Source organism: Halichoerus grypus, chromosome 7, assembly GCF_964656455.1.
Source record: "Halichoerus grypus chromosome 7, mHalGry1.hap1.1, whole genome shotgun sequence".
NCBI lineage: Eukaryota > Metazoa > Chordata > Mammalia > Carnivora > Phocidae > Halichoerus > Halichoerus grypus.
This window is the reverse complement of record NC_135718.1, coordinates 123,383,852-123,398,961: the sequence shown is the minus strand read 5'-3', so window position 1 is coordinate 123,398,961 and position 15,110 is coordinate 123,383,852. Positions and strand designations below refer to the sequence as shown.

General features: G+C 52.4%; 1 protein-coding gene and 1 long non-coding RNA gene across 4 annotated transcripts in view; one reads left to right on the top strand and one right to left on the bottom strand.

Moving 5' to 3' along the window:
* The window catches only part of LOC144382608 (uncharacterized), a 116,755-nt gene extending 114,934 nt beyond the window's left edge, over positions 1-1,821 (bottom strand). For both annotated transcript variants that reach the window (XR_013449908.1, XR_013449907.1), the window contains exon 1: positions 1,408-1,821. This is a non-coding gene — a long non-coding RNA (uncharacterized LOC144382608). The remainder of the gene's footprint in view (positions 1-1,407) is intronic.
* Positions 170-15,110, top strand: part of MAPKAPK2 (MAPK activated protein kinase 2) — a 45,084-nt gene continuing 30,143 nt past the window's right edge. Inside the window, exon 1 of one of the 2 annotated variants that reach the window (XM_036118217.2) lies at positions 170-672. In XM_036118217.2, the coding sequence (XP_035974110.1) occupies positions 388-672 (285 nt within the window). In that variant the 5' untranslated portion in view covers positions 170-387. The remainder of the gene's footprint in view (positions 673-15,110) is intronic. The other variant, XM_036118218.2, reaches the window with a different exon arrangement.

Sequence of the window (15,110 nt, the reverse complement as noted above, 5' to 3'; positions counted from 1 at the left end):
GCCCGGCCCCTCCGACCCTCCCCTTTAAGGACCGGCCCCGGACGCAGACGAGGCTGTGACGCGGCCGCCGGCCCCCGGGCTGGGTACATTGTCGCGCGGCCGCTTCCCCCCCGGGCCGGGCCCCCGCCGTCCCGCGGTCCCCCGAGCTCCAGGCCCCCGGGGGGAGGGTGGGAGGGAGGGAGCAGGGCTGGTGGGCGCCAGCGGCGCACGGCGGGACCCACGGAGCCCCGCGACCCGCCGAGCCTGGAGCCGGGCCGGGGCGGGGAAGCCGGCTCCAGCCCGGAGCAAACTTCGCAGCCGGGCGGGGGGTGGCGGGGACCCCGTCCGGAGCTGGAGGAGGGGGCGGCCGCGGGCCCTCCCGCTTCTGCTCCCGTGTCTCCGGGCACCATGCTGTCCAACTCCCAAGGCCAGACCCCGCCGGTGCTGTTTCCCAACCCGCCGCCGCCGCCGCCGCCGCAGCCCCCCGCCCCGGCCCAGCCTCACCTCCCAGCCCAGCCGCCGCCGCAGCCCCCGCAGCAGTTTCCCCAGTTCCATGTCAAGTCGAGCCTGCAGATCAAGAAGAACGCCATCATCGACGACTACAAGGTCACCACCCAGGTCCTGGGACTGGGCATCAACGGGAAAGTTTTGCAGATCTTCAATAAGAGAACCCAGGAGAAATTCGCCCTAAAAGTAAGTTCGGGGGCCGGGGTAGGGGAGGACGGGCACGGGGAGGGAGAGGGCTCCCGGGGACGACCCCCGCCCCGCGCTTCGGAGCAGTCGAAGCGCACAGTCGCCGGCGCGATCGCGCGGACCCTTCCTGGACCCGGCGTCAGTCCGACCCGGCCGCGGAGGAGTGGCCGCGGCAGGGCTGTCGGTCCCGGGAGCCCGAGGGGAGCCAAGTGCGCAGCAGGGGGCGGGCGGGCCGCGGGGAAGGTCAGGTCCGCGCGGACCACGCCGCCAGACCGAGTTTCCGGTCACCTCCGGGTGTGAGTGGCGGGACCCGAAAGGACTCGTGAGGACTCTGCCATTTTGGGGTTTGAGCCAGATCCAGCCGAGGCGCAACGGTTGGCTTCGGGACCACTTCTGCTAATTTCACGTCGGCTCAAGGAAGTGATTTTCCGGGGTTGTGGTTCCCCATCCTCGCCTCCCTCCTTTCTTTCTTTCTGCGGGCACAAAAGGCCCATTACTCATTGAGCTGGTTGGTCGGTTAGTTTGGAGAAGTCGGATCGCAGAGGTTTATTTAGCCTCGCTCCTTATTTGGGAGCCGGAATGTGTGATTTCACTTCCCTGGGCCTCCCGAGCGCGGCCGTGCCGCCTTGGGGCGCGCCGGCCCGGGAGGTGCCAGGCTGGAGATTCCGCCGGGACACCGCCCCCCCGGGCGCGGGGGAGGGACTGTTTTGATCCGAGAGCAGGCCCCCCTCCTACCTTCAGTGCCTGTGAGGCTCCAGATGGGAGGCCAGCAGGCTCCGGCGCGATGTCTGCTGTTTCCATAGCTCCATTGATCATTGTGAACCCGGTGTCTAAACCACGGCTTGGCCGGGTGCTGATTCCGCAAATCGGAGATGGCCACTTGAGCCCTGGACATAGGCGATTGGTGGACAGTACGAAGGAGCGTTATCCTTGAGCTGGGGAAACCCAGCCTCTTTTTTTTTTTTTTTTTTTAAGGGGGTGTAGTGGTTGGGGGTGGGGTGGGGATGAGGATTTAAGTGAGAATACCTATTTTAGAAGTTAAACAGAATGGACTTGGAGGTCTGATGAGATGGGTGGGTCCCCAGTGCCCTGTGAGCCAGTGTTCAGGGTCACTAAAAAGGTTTTCCCCTCAGACAGGTTTCAGATCAAACCGCATCTCTAAAGGTGACACATCAGGCCTGTTTCCCCTGGGGCGTCTTAATGATTGGAGAAGAAGAAAAATACTTCCTGTGTTATATTTTGCTGCCCCCCCTCAGCTAGCTGTATTTCAGCTATTAATGCACAACTCAGATCGGTGTGATGGGTGGAACTGTTGGGATAGATAATTAGATGTAATAAAACTCTGGCACTTTGCAGTTGCAGAGGGCAAGCAGGTCCAATTTCCAGATTTTAAGGCCTCTAAAATTATTTCCTTGCTGCTTGCATCCTCCTTTGGGGGGAGAGCTTTCAGCTAGCCCCAACACTGTCAGATTCTTCGGTTTTTACTCTAAGCTGTTGCTGTGGGCTTTTTGGTTGTTGTGCCTTAGACCACTTTTTCCATACTCGTAAGTGGGGGGACAGGGAGGAGCAGTGGTGGTTTAACTGTGGCTCTGACCTTGGGGAGTGGAGTTGAGTGAAGACTGTTTGACCACAGTTAACCTGTACCGGGGAAGAAGTGACAGACGTTCTTTCTGGGAGAGTTTTCTGTCCCTCTGAGAGGCCATCTGCCTTCACCCATCAGCAGTTTGGGGACGATGGCTGTTCATTCCCTTGGATAGCTGGAATATTATATAAAGACTTCAGAACAAAAGCTCTCAACTTCTTTTTATTCTATTTAATGACACAGAAAACCACACGCTAAAATGTTTTAGGGTGGCAATTCGGATTTGTTGTAATTCAGATTTCTGTTCTTGTAATGAATAGGGGAGAGATTTGGATATTTCCCTCCTGTAAATAGTTTTGAAAGGAAAAATCCAGCAGCATTCTAAATAACACTCATAATTCATTCTCCTCAGGTTAGAAGTGGGTGAAGATTGAAGTCAGTCTGTTTTGACAGGCAGTCTGCTCCCAGATCTTATAAGTTGACTCAACTGTTAAATTGTAGATTCCCACACATCTTTGTGTAAAAACTTAATAATAGAGGAAGAAAGAAGGTATGAGGCATTCAGAGACTGACAGCAGTGTCAACAGAACTTCCATATCCAAATATTGGCTAAGACATAATTACAGCTTGTGGGGGGAATCTGGTCCAAATAATCCTGTTTGAGACATACACCAAAGAGATTTCTAGATCTTGAATCTTGATGAACTTAACCTTAGGTGCTGAGTAGTGAAATGATTTTCAAAACCAGGAGTGTTTTGATTATAAAACAAGGGGGGTGGATGTTGTGGGCTAGCACGGATTGCCCCATTGGGAAGGTGTCTGAGGAAAAAGGGATCAGACCTCTACTCTACATTGTGTGTTAGGCTGTTCCTGGGGATCTGGGGCAGGAGCTGTAGGGCGGGAGCAGGGCCTCGGATGGGGTTCTGACCTCTTCACAGCTCTGAGACTGGATGGGAGGTGGTGGCTACCGTGCCCTGCTCCTTCTATGGTCTTTTTTTTTTTTTAAGATTTTATTTATTCATTTGACAGAGAGAGAGAGACAGACAGCGAGAGAGGGAACACAGCAGGCGGAGTGGGAGAGGGAGAAGCAGGCCCCCCGCCGAGCAGGGAGCCCGATGTGGGGCTCGATCCCGGGACCCCGGGATCATGACCTGCGCCGAAGGCAGACGGTTAACGACTGAGCCACCCAGGCACCCCTCCTGTAGTCTGGTGACCTCTTAGCCCTCTTAAGTGAAATCAGTGCTTTAAAAAAAAAAAAAATGCCCAACTCGCGCTGCTGCTTTTCTGCCTCCACCTCAGAGAGCTAACACTTCAGGGCTTTTAGTGGGTGCCGTGACCTCACCTCACCATCTCTCTGGCCTGCTGTTGCTTCGCTCTGGGTCATACTCACACTTCGTCGGGGTCAGAAGGGGCTTCAGAGGTCATCTCATCTAACCCCCTTGTCTTGCTGATGAGAAAACCAAGACCCAGAGCAAAAACTCACTTGAGGTAATAGAGCCGTGCACTTGGCCGAGGCAGGATTAGAACCCGGGACGCCTGACTCCCCGTCTCAGGCCTCTTCCCACTTCGTAACCGCAGTGATGTCCGCAGGCTCGGACCTGGGGTCGGCTACTGCTCCGGAGCTCCTCACGCCGAGGAGCTCCTCTCTTAGCCCCTTGACTGTTGGCGAGGGGGTGCCGGGTGGGTGTTTATTGCCTCCCCAGCAGTACCCCCGAAGTTGGAGGGCAGCTTATATACCAACTCAGCAGCTTCATGAGTTTTAAATCAGGTAAGAAGCTTTTTCTTAAAAAATTTTTTATACCATCTCCACCCCTTTTAGGGAGTGTTTGATAGAAATCTTATTTTTTGTATAAGAACGTAGGAATTCTATTAACTGTTTCTTTGGTAAGGACACCTAGTCTCAACCCACTTGTGTAATATAATTGGTTGTATTCCCGTGGGGGTTCCTCAGCTGCTTCCTGCTTCACTGTGTCATGGTGACTCTTGGGTATTAGCCGAACAAATTTAATTAAAGCTGGCACTGTTGTCCCTCTCTGCTGCGTGACTCTGATTAGTTGAAGCATATTATTACTTTACAAAATATGGACTGTTGTCATACCTTATCTCTGTTTATCTTTCCATTGCGTGGATTAGAGAAAACAAGGTCCTGTGATGTCTTCTCCTTTCCTTTCTCTGGTGGTTCTCCCTCCCCAGGTCACTTTGTGTCACTGTGGTGTGGCTTCCTTTGGTGTTCTGAAGGGGAGATAATCGGCACCTCCCGTGCTTGTTCTGGAAACAGAGGGAGACACAGGCGCTCCCCCCCGCCCCAGAGTACAGGCAGTGTCCTATCCAGCACACCTCATGCTGAATACCTCCCGGGTAGCAAGATTGATAGCATGGCTGCGTGAGGGGCAGTGTCCCAAAATGGGGTTTGCTGGATGGAATCACATGGTGAGGAAAGTTTCATTGACTGAATCGTCCTCTTTTCTTTTAAAGAAAGAGAGAGCACGAGGTGGGGGAGTGGCAGAGGGAGAGGGAGAGAAAGAGAATCTCAAACAGGCTCTAGGCCCAGCACAGATTCTGAGGGGGGGCTCGATCTCAAGACCCTGAGATCATGACCTGAGCTGAAATCAAGTCGGACACTTAACCGATTGAGCCACTCAGGTGCCCCAAATCAGCCTCTTTTATATCCACTGTGGTTATAGGTTGTTAACAGTTTGCTGAGCGTCCTGCTATATGCTTGGTTGTGTAGAGGATACAGACGTATAAAGTGCCTTAAAATTTAGGGGGTCAAGAAACCAATTTGGAGAAGGCGTTAACAGATGTAGTCTGCATTGTCCAGTATGGCAGCCAATACCCATGCATGGCTATTTAAGTAAAAATAATTAATCTAAATTAAATTAAAAATCAGCTAGCCACCTTTTCAAGTATTTAGTAGCTACCGTGGCTACTGGCTGCTGAACAGGATAGCGTGGAAGAATATACGCATCCTGGTAGAAAGTTCTACTGGACTGTGCGGGTCTAGAGGTGAAATTGTGTGGTTGGGGATAGAAGAGTTTTGGAAGGGAAATCTGTGAGGATCCTAGGAGCCACTGCGGTCTCATTGCTGGGCCTCTGAAGTCTGAGCAGATCTGTAAGAGGGGCTGGTGACACTGGCCCTGAGGGGAGAATAGGAGATGAGGTGGGCAAAGAGTGAGTAGGGCTGGTGGCCCAGAATTGAACCGAACTTAGCTTTATATTAAAAGTAGTTTTTCTAGTATTTGAGGGGTATGAAGTAAGCTAACAGGCTGTTGTAAAGATGGGTGACAAATCAGGGTGCCTGGGTGGCTCAGTCGTTAAGCGTCTGCCTTCAGCTCAGGTCATGATCTCAGGTTCCTGGGATAGAGCCCCGCATCAGGCTCCCTGCTCAGTGGGGAGTCTGTTTCTCCCTCTCCCTCTCCCCCTGCTTGTGTTCCTTCTCTCGCGTTGTCTCTCTCTGTCAAATAAATAAATAAAATCTTAAAAAAAAAAAAAAAGGGTGACAAATCACTGAGGTTCGGACTGGGGAGGCCTAGTTTCTGGTTTTAGAGACACCCTCCCTCTCGTGGGGCCTTGGCCCCTGTTTACTGCAGCCAGACTCTTGGCGTCCACTGAGGCAGGATCAAAGTTGGGTCAACTCATGGTCCTTTTTCACTTGTGAATTCTGGGCTTTGATGGAGCATGAAAATAATCTCCAGCTAAGATCTGGAATCAGTGGCTGATGGAAGGGAGGAGAAAAGCAGCCCCAGGCCTCAGGACCAGATATTGGTGGATGCCTGAGAAATGAAGAGGCTCCCAGGATTAAGGTATTGGTGCCCATGATTAAGATGTTTTGATTGCTTGGGACGGGAGGAGTTGACCCATCATCAGTTGATGAATCCCCTTAAGAAGCAGGTGTAGGGATTCAGGGAGAGGCTTGGAGGAGCCAAGCTTCGGGACCGCAGACTTAATCCCTGGCCAGATCCTGGGGTTGGAGGAGGGGCCAAAGCTCCTGGTACCCGCAGATGCGAGGGATGTATGGAGGCCGTGCCAGGAAGAATGTCAGCCACCTTGGGGAAGGACAGGGCATTGGCATCTGCATTGGAGACCTTCCATGAGGCCCAAGAGGCCCTCCCATGCTCTGATTCAGGACTGTCCCTGGTGGTTTGAGGTCCTGCTTCCTCTCTTCTGTGTCAGGCTCTTCCAGGGGCCATGTGGGGTCTCTTTTTTCCTCTCTTCCTTGGACTGCACCCTTCCAGGTGCTTCAGTGTTCCAGGAGGGAGGTGAGTGGGCAGGGCAGAGTTGTTCTTTGTGTTCAAAGGGGCCGCAGCTGCTCTGGGTAATGATGTAAGACTGGGTGGTGAAGAGACCCATACCTCCTTGCACCTTAAAGTTGATGACACTCCCTGTTCATCTTTCTTGACTCCTTCTATCTCACCGGAGTGGGAGGCTAGGCCAGTCAGGAAAGGGTCAGCGCTATGCCCAAGGTCTTACACTGTGTCTTCATCAGGGACACAGTTCCCTGGGACCTCCTCTTAGTCTGGGTTCCTTTGGTTTTTTAGTTGCTAGAGGGATTATGGCCCTTGCAGTGCAAAACTGAGCTCCACTAACTGGTCACTAGGCTTAAATGGGGACATTGGTAAAGAGAAGGGGCCATGCCACTGGGCAGCTTGATGTACACCAGGTGTGTAACCCAAATCAGATTTTGTACCTTTTCTCGTCATTAGAGGGATTTTGCATTTTAAGATATATATGGATACAAATTTTTAGAGATGAGCCTCTTGTTATTGGTTAAGTGCTAGAGAAGAAAGCAAAAAAAGGGGTCCCGTCTATGCGCCCTGTTAACTGGTCATGTGACCTTGAGTAGGCCAGTTAAAATTTTCCAGGCTTTCGTGCATGTGTCAGAGGTTCAGGCTACCAGTTGCTCCTGAGCACTGATATTGGCGGGGGGTGGAAGGCTGTGCCGGGGCAGGGGGGGTGGCAAGAGGCCAAGAGCTGGCAGGATGGCTTGCTGACCTGCTCCACGTCTGACCATCGGCAGCACCTGGGCCAGTGTGGATGCCCTTTTGATAGGCTTGATGCTAGGCTCTAGGGTAGCTGCGTCCAGTTAATTAATAATCATCACTGACCAGCTGCTCCTTCTCTTGTGTGAAGACTTGGAAAGTGTTCCAGCTAGCACCTCAGCAGAGAGGATGGGCTGTGTAACTCAGGCGTGGGGGTGGGGTGCCCATCTATTCTTACCTTGAAGTCAAAAGAATCTTAGTGTAGTGATGTCTCAAGGTGGAGATGAGGAATTCTTTATGTTCTCTGTCTGAAACTTCGTTCCCATTTGAGGTGTGGGGCCAGACATGGCTGCTGTGATTGGTTGTGCGGGCTGTGCCTTGCACGGGGGCACCCGGCGAGGGAGGGAGTGAGGGCCGCAATCTCACCTACTGTCCACTGGGCAGGCTCTGTGTTGGCTTGTGGCTGGGCTCATCCAAATGGATGCCTTCTTCTAATTCACCCAGAGATATGGTGTGGGCTGGGAGCTGTTCAGACGTGAGAGGTGGGGACTGTTCCCAAAGCTGATGAGGAAATTAGGATTTACATCTAGGTACCACTTGCTCCCCCCTCTCCCCTCCCCAAGGCTGTGTAAGACGGGATATCAGAAGTCCAAAGAAGCAAGAGGAGAGAGGGATGCCTGGTGCTGTCTGTTCTCTTTCCTCTTCTTCCTGCTCACTTAATGCTGAAGCAGTAGTTTTAGCCCTGAAGCTTTGGACTGTGGGGTCCTGTGTGCTAGGCCATCGTATGTGGTTGGTGGAAGAAGACCACAGTGGAAAGGGGGATGAGGTTGTACGCGGCGTCTGGCAGTGCATTGTTGGGGTCTTTATTCTCTGATCCAGTAAACATCTCTGTGTGCTAGCCCGCCGGTGGGAGAGGCTGGGCTGCGGCCCCAAGGTCAAACCCTATCTGTAACTCTTGTTCCCCTCCAAGACTGGCCAAGCCCTGTGTTGATTCTGCTAGGAACCTGAGCTGCCCAGAAGAGTCATATGAAAGGGCATCTTACTCTTGAGGGACGGCCCAGGCATCTCCGCGGCCAGTGTCCATGTAGCACTCATCTGGAAGGTGAGGAGTGGTGGCTAAAGGCGGAAACTGTGTGGCCACCATTCGAAGCCGTTTCTGTCTCAGAGAAGATGAGGGGAACGCAGGGGACAGTACTGTTGATGTCTTCTCTCTGCTTCTCTCGTCTCCACCGAGTCTTGGACCTACTGGCAAACCCCTTCCGACTCCTCCACCTTCACGCTCCTCTGGGGCACCTCGTCCCCCACCCCTCCGTGGCAGGTGATGGCGTCAGTCACTTCGCTGCCATTGTGATGATCCCTCGTGTCACTAGGCTCCCAGCCCACACACGGGACATCTGCAACCTGGCCTCCCGCCCAGGGCCTAGAACTGTTACTCAGCCCCTCTGTCCCAGCAGCTAAAAATAAACCTGTCACTGCCGCAGTCTCCCCTCACAGCGTGGCCCCGCCGTCAGCCCCAGGTCTTCCTGCCACACTGCCGACCTGAGTCTCTCTTCCCGCGCTTGGTCTCCCCGTTTGCCCCCCTCTCTTGGAGCCGAGAGTGAGCCGTGGCTGGTGCTGCTCCGGGTATCATATCTCACTCCTAGCGCTCAGGAAGGCAAGTTGTCCCCAACCACCTGCCAAGCCCCGGCCCTAAGACAGGCTCCGTGGAGCTGCCTTGCTTCTCCATCAGGGGATGGGTCAGGGGGAGGGTGCGAAAGTTCATCAGAGTCCATGAGACTTTCCCCTGTGCTTCCTCCTGCTCTGGCTTCCTCCAGGCTGCTGGCAAGCAGGCCTCCCTGCCAGAAGGTGTGTGGGGATGAGTAGGAGAGCCCCCCGAGTGGGGCTGTCCCAGGTGCTCAGCCCCACTGCCCTGTTACTGAGCACGCTGCCTGTCCTGGGACTCCTGCCCTGTTGCCCAGCTAAATTCTCCACCTCTGCAGTGCAGGGCTTCAGGTTACCACGCTCAGAAGTGTGACCTCATCCTACTGGCTTCCAAGGCTAAGTGGGCCCTGGCTCTCGGGGCCTCCTTCCTGCGTCAGGCCAGGGCCCCTCTGGCCTTTCCAGCTTTGCACCTGCCGTATGTCACAGAGAACATGGGTCTCTGCTGTCCCTGATGGTGGGGGCAGGGTTACCACTGCTCTGTGTCCACTGAAGTCCACTGAGGTGGCCTCCTGCCCTACTGCCTAGGGATCCTGGGCAGCTGGGGGACAGGGGCTCGGGTAGCTGGGGTGCCTGTGTAACTGCTAGGTACTGGGCACAGTGTTTCCTTTAGCTTGACTTTGGCATCCTCTTCTTTGTGATTTATCTAATCCTTGGACAGTTGTCCTAACCGTGCAAACAAGGGTTCTGCGTTTTTTTTTTCTGAGCTTGGGGTTTGTTTGGGAGAAGAGGTGTGTGAGGGAGAGTAATAGGAACTGAGGTAGGTCTTGGGGGGCCCTCTGGCTTCAGCTAGAGTTACATCCTGGACCATGTCTCCGTGGACTGCGTTCTCCTGTCTGTGCCCCTGGGTCCTCATTTTCTCTGCAGGGAGTTTATCTGCCAAGGCCCATTGGCTTCTGGAGGGAGGAGTTGGGTGTAAATTGCTAAGAGTTTATTTTTAACTCTGACAGAAGGAGCCCCTGTCCTTGGAGTAACCGTACCCTCCCTCTTCTCTATCCCGGACCTCCTTCTCTGGCTTCTGTAATTCTTAGAGGAAGGCTTGTAGATTCTAAAGGCCAGGTGTCAACGGAGCTGGGCAAGTGAAGCCTCTCTAAGTGGAGAATCCTGACTTCTGTAGAGCTCAGAGGACCATGGGGGGCAGGGAAGTAGAGCGGGAGCCCTGGGCACTGGAGGCCACACGTGTGGAACTTCGAGCATCCTAGGAATGCAGATGGACTGGTGGAGAGGCCATAGGGGCCTTGGAACTTGGAGCACCCTGTCGGCTCTCCTGTGTGGGTGAGGGTCGCAGGGGTCATCTCGTGGCCTTTGCCACGCCTCTGTCCTCACAGGCACCCAGATCTCTGAAAGGTAGAAGGAAACAGGGACAGAATGAGTGTGTATGGTAGCCTGCTTTGTAAATGCTTATGTTTATAGAAACACTGAAGTTCTGTTATTTCCTCTGACTGCTGGGCTCCCAAGCATCACATCTTTTCTACCGGAGCCTGTGTGGGTTTCTCTGGGACTTCATACCTTCACATCCCCCTCTCCTGGCAGGGTGCTAGTCTCCTGGGCTCCTAGCGGGGAGGAAGAGGGGTATGAGCACCCCTTCGCCTGTGTCTGGACCCTTCTGATTTCCTGGGCTTGTTTTGGTTACCTTGCCTTAGATTTTTAAAAAAGAACATAAACTAGAGTTTGAGAAAAAAGGAATGGAGAGCAGGGGGGTGGGGTGGGGGCCAGGAGAAACACACAGCTGCCTCTGAGGACCTCAGCTGGGGAATGAAGGTCTTCCCCCTCAGTGCCTTGGAGCGCATGGGGGATTACTTGACCTAAAGCCCAGCTCTGATCATGTAGCTTCCCAGCTTAAACCCTTCAGTTGGTTCACTTTGTCTGTAGAATACAGGAGATTTCCAGATCCTTCCCTGATCTGACCCCAATCTGGTTTTTGGTTTTGTTTTTTTTCTGAATACCTGCTATGTTTCAGCTTAAGGGGCTTACATTTGCTGTTTCCTGAATAGGACCCTGACTACCCCCCCGCCCAGTCACCTTTACCCATGTATGGTATGTATGCCATCTGTCCATCTGTATCTTCCTTGCCTCCCTGCCCCACCCCTGTCTGTATCTACCTACTCCACCCTGTACAAATGCTGCCACTTTCATGAAAGCTTTCACACTAGAGGTGGCTCTCCCCCGCCCTGCCCTGTCCAACTTGCCAAGGCACTCTTCCCTCCTGTCTGTTTCAGTCTGTTTCTCCATGTTCAGGGGGTTCCTCTAGATACTGGATTATAAGTTCCCGAAGACTCAATCTTCAATCTTTTTATATTCTCTTATTTCCATGTGACTGTATGCCCTCATTAAAAAAAAAAAAAAATCATGGAGCATTTTGGCATCGTGCATTGTACCTAGCTGGCTAATAAAGGTGTGATAATTGAATAACAGTGGGCGCTACGTGCATAAACATAAGGTCCCGATGGTGGTCCTCAGCTGGAGGGGATCGATGAGGAGGACGGCTCTGGGCGTGGAACATTAGGCTAGGCTCTCTGACACTGAGCCAGGGGTCTAGTAAAGCCCCCCCCCCCCCGCCCAAGTGTCTGTCCCTGTTCTTCCTCCTATCTGCTAAAAAGCCATTCATAGCAGAACAGTCTTCTGGGCATTTCTTCCCTCCACACATTCGGATCTGCTGACTCAAGCTGGCATCTTCTGTTTCTGCTAACGGATTTCTCGTTCTTGTAAGGGCCCTGACCACAGTTTCCCATTGGTGCCTCTTCTCTTTCTCCTCCCTGTTCCAGAGCCCCTCCTTTTCCTGTTCCACTACAGAGATGACCCTTCTGCCTCTCAGAGAATTTTAACTGAGGGAGGGACAGACCTTGGACCTGGCCAGCTCTCCTCCAGCTCTTGGTATCTTCTGGTTAGCTCCAGACAAAACAGACATACAGATGCAGCCCAAGGTGGTCTGATGGCTGGCCTTGCTCCTGTGTGTTGCAAGAAGACCAGTGTTGAGTACCAAGTTGCCAGGTCTGAGGTCAGAGGTTTGACTCTCGTGGGGCCACTTAACTCCACGCCACAGATTTGTAGGAGACACAGACGGGGACTGGTATCGGAGAGACCCGGCTTGCGTGGTCCTCAGCAGGTCCGAGAACCTGTCTGGGCCTCACTCAAGTTTCCTCCTTTGTGAATCACAGGGCTCCGGCTTGATCTCAGACCTGATCTCAGAGGACTCCTGCACTTCATGAAGGGCTTTCTGTCACCCCACTGCTGGGAAAACAGCCCTACACTGGGAAGAAGGTGGGCAGCCCCGGTTCCAGGCAGCAGGGACTGCCTATTCCTCTCTGCCCTCACTTTGTGCAGGCCAGTGTTCCGTCACCCTTCCCCAGGCTGTAGTATTTTTATTCATTCAGCCATTCAACCAGTGTTTATAAACATGTATTCTCTTCCATGTCTGCCTCCTGTCTTCCCTGCTGACGGGCCATCAGGAGGCCCAGATGGCAGGATTAGCCTCGAATGGGAGACTAGTCAGGGTCATCCCCTTGGGTTTAGACCCCTTTAATACCTCCGCTATATGAGATGAGAGGAATTTGGAACAATGAGGGCTGATTCTTTCTAGCAGCTTAGACTAGACTCTTGCCTTTCTAAGCAGGATTTGCCTTAGGGTGCCTTCTATCCCTCTGAGATCCGAAGCAACTTACCACTCAAGAAAATTAATTAGCAGTGCTGAGGATGACTTTTGCAGCCTCCCTAAGGATAGATCAGAACAGCAGATCGACTTTGATGCATACATACAACAGTCTTCAGTCTTCTGTCTCATTCAGATCACTGTTGAAGGTTTAGCAACACTGAAGGTTTCCCAGATTAATAACAAGTCTTTATTGAGCAGATACTTTGTGTCAGGCATTGTGTTAGGTTTTTACTTCTCTTCTTGTTAAGCCCTAAAATAATACTGCAAAGTAAAAATATTTACAGAAAACTTATATTTTCTGGAAGGGGAAACATGGTCAGACATGTTCAGAACAATGCATTCATTAGCAGTGATTTACTGAGTACCTACTAAGTGCTATAAGTTATTATAGGCCCCGGGGATACATTAAGTGTACCCAAGAAACCAAAACAAATCTTGTCTGCATGGAGCTTGCATTCTAGCAAGGGAAGACTGACAAAACATAATTAAATGATAGGGCCTCTCAGAAGGTGATAGTTATGGTGGCAAAAAGAGGAGGGCAGGAGGCCCTGGAATGCTGGGAATGTGTGTGTGGCTCAGGGAAGGCTTTACTGGGAAGGTGGTGTTTGAGTGCACCTTGGAATGCTGGGAGTGGGGAGGGGCCAGCGGGCAGGAGGGGGCAGGAGGGGGCAGGAGGAATCAGAGGTGCAAAGCCCTGGGGCTGCTTCTGGGAGTGTCTTACTCTAAAACCTGGGCTCCTTTCAGCTTGTTATACTGCCTCTCTGACAGTTCCTCCATGAATCCATTATAATTTAGTACTTAGTTGCTCTAGCAATTTATGTTGTATCATCAAATATTTATGGAATACTTATTTTGTGCAAATTGCTACAACGATAAGGAATGGGCCCTGCCTTTGGGAACTTACGGTTCAGAAGGGGAGTGAACACGTACGTGTGTGTGTGTGTGTGTGTGTGTGTAAAAGGAATGAAAAAGACCACCCCCCCCAATCTGGATTGTGCCTTTTCATACATATTCCCATTTGACAGTCTCTGACAGAAGCAGGCCAGGTGGTCTGATGTTGGGGTTTCCATACAAAGAAAGAGGTTCAGGGAGGTGCTGGTGCATAAGCAGTGGGGTCAGGGCAATAGGGTGGCCCCAGAGGACATGGAGACGTGGGATGGGCTTCAGGGTGGAAGGGCTTAGGGGGTGGAGTCACTTTTGCCTGGCGTAGGCGGAAGACACATCATGGAATCACACCTGTGACACACCCAGGGGAGGACGCAGACTAAAGTTTGGCGGGTGGGAGGGATGCTAAGGAGTAACGTGAGGAATTGCACTGGGTACTCCCATCTTGTGTTTGGCTGAGGGGAAAGAGAGGACCTCCTCCCAGGGATCTTTCTGGTAATAGGAAGTGCTTGGGATTGGGTGTTGGCTGACCATCCAATAGGGCCAGGGGGGAAAGGAGTAATAAAAAGAGCTGGCCGAGCTGACCCTGGGGCAGAGCCTATTTTTATCCGCCTTTGGGCCCTCACAGGACTTCTCTCTTGCTCTGAAGAATCTCATCCATCCTGTGTTCAGCCCCTCGGGTGGAGGCGTGGGCAGGTGGCTCGCAGGGTGATGGGGTGGCCTCTGTCCCCAGGCTCTGGCCATCTTTGCTTCCCGCCTCTCAGGGCCTCAGAAGTCAAGGCTCAGGATGGAGCTGACCGTTAGCGCAGATGGGAAAGTGAAGTAAGGCCTGGGGTTTTTTCCTGAGCGGGTGCTATGATGAAGGAAATTGCAACATGATCTTCTTTTCTTTCCTTTTCCTTTCCTTCCCTTTCTTTTTTTTTTCTTCTTTTTATAGAAGGGGAAAACCATCTTCCAGTAAACTTCAGAGACAGTATCTAGTCTTTGATGAAGGTCATTGCCTCACCGGCCACCATGCTTTTTGTAGCCGATCTTTCTTTCATCCCTTCTGCCCTCTCCTCTCCTCTGAGGGACTGTGTCTCTGCATCAGGCTAGCTACCTGGAGGCTTGCTTGGTGGCCTCTCCTTGACAGTGGGAGCTGTTTAAATAGGCCAGGTGGTTCCTGATACCCACCTGGCCTCTCTTGCTGCCGCATCGGTCTGTGGTCATTTGGTATTCCAGAAGGTCAAGGCAATGCTTCTTGGCTCAGGTAACCACACTTTGTGGTAGATTCAGAGCATGTGTCTAGGCAGATGCTGGGCAAAAGGGCCTGAAACGTGGGAGGCAGGAATCAAGGCTGGAAGGCCCAACATGTTGATCTGGAGTTCTCGGTCAGGTTTGAATTTGGTCTTTGTACTGTACCTGGGCAGGAATCCAGTTATGTTTGAAAGTGTGCAGATGATATATTTTCCTGATGAAAAATTTTGAGGTCTGGAAAAGTAGTGGGTTTGGGGTTGTGTTTCTTTTTCTTATCCTTTTTTTTTTTTTTTTTTGGTGTGATTCATTTTCTCTTTCTTGGATTTCTGTACCCCAAAACAGCCCCAGAGTTTCCTACAAACTTTTGAGACTCCAGCTGTAGTCAACCAAGGGACGTTCTAGGTCA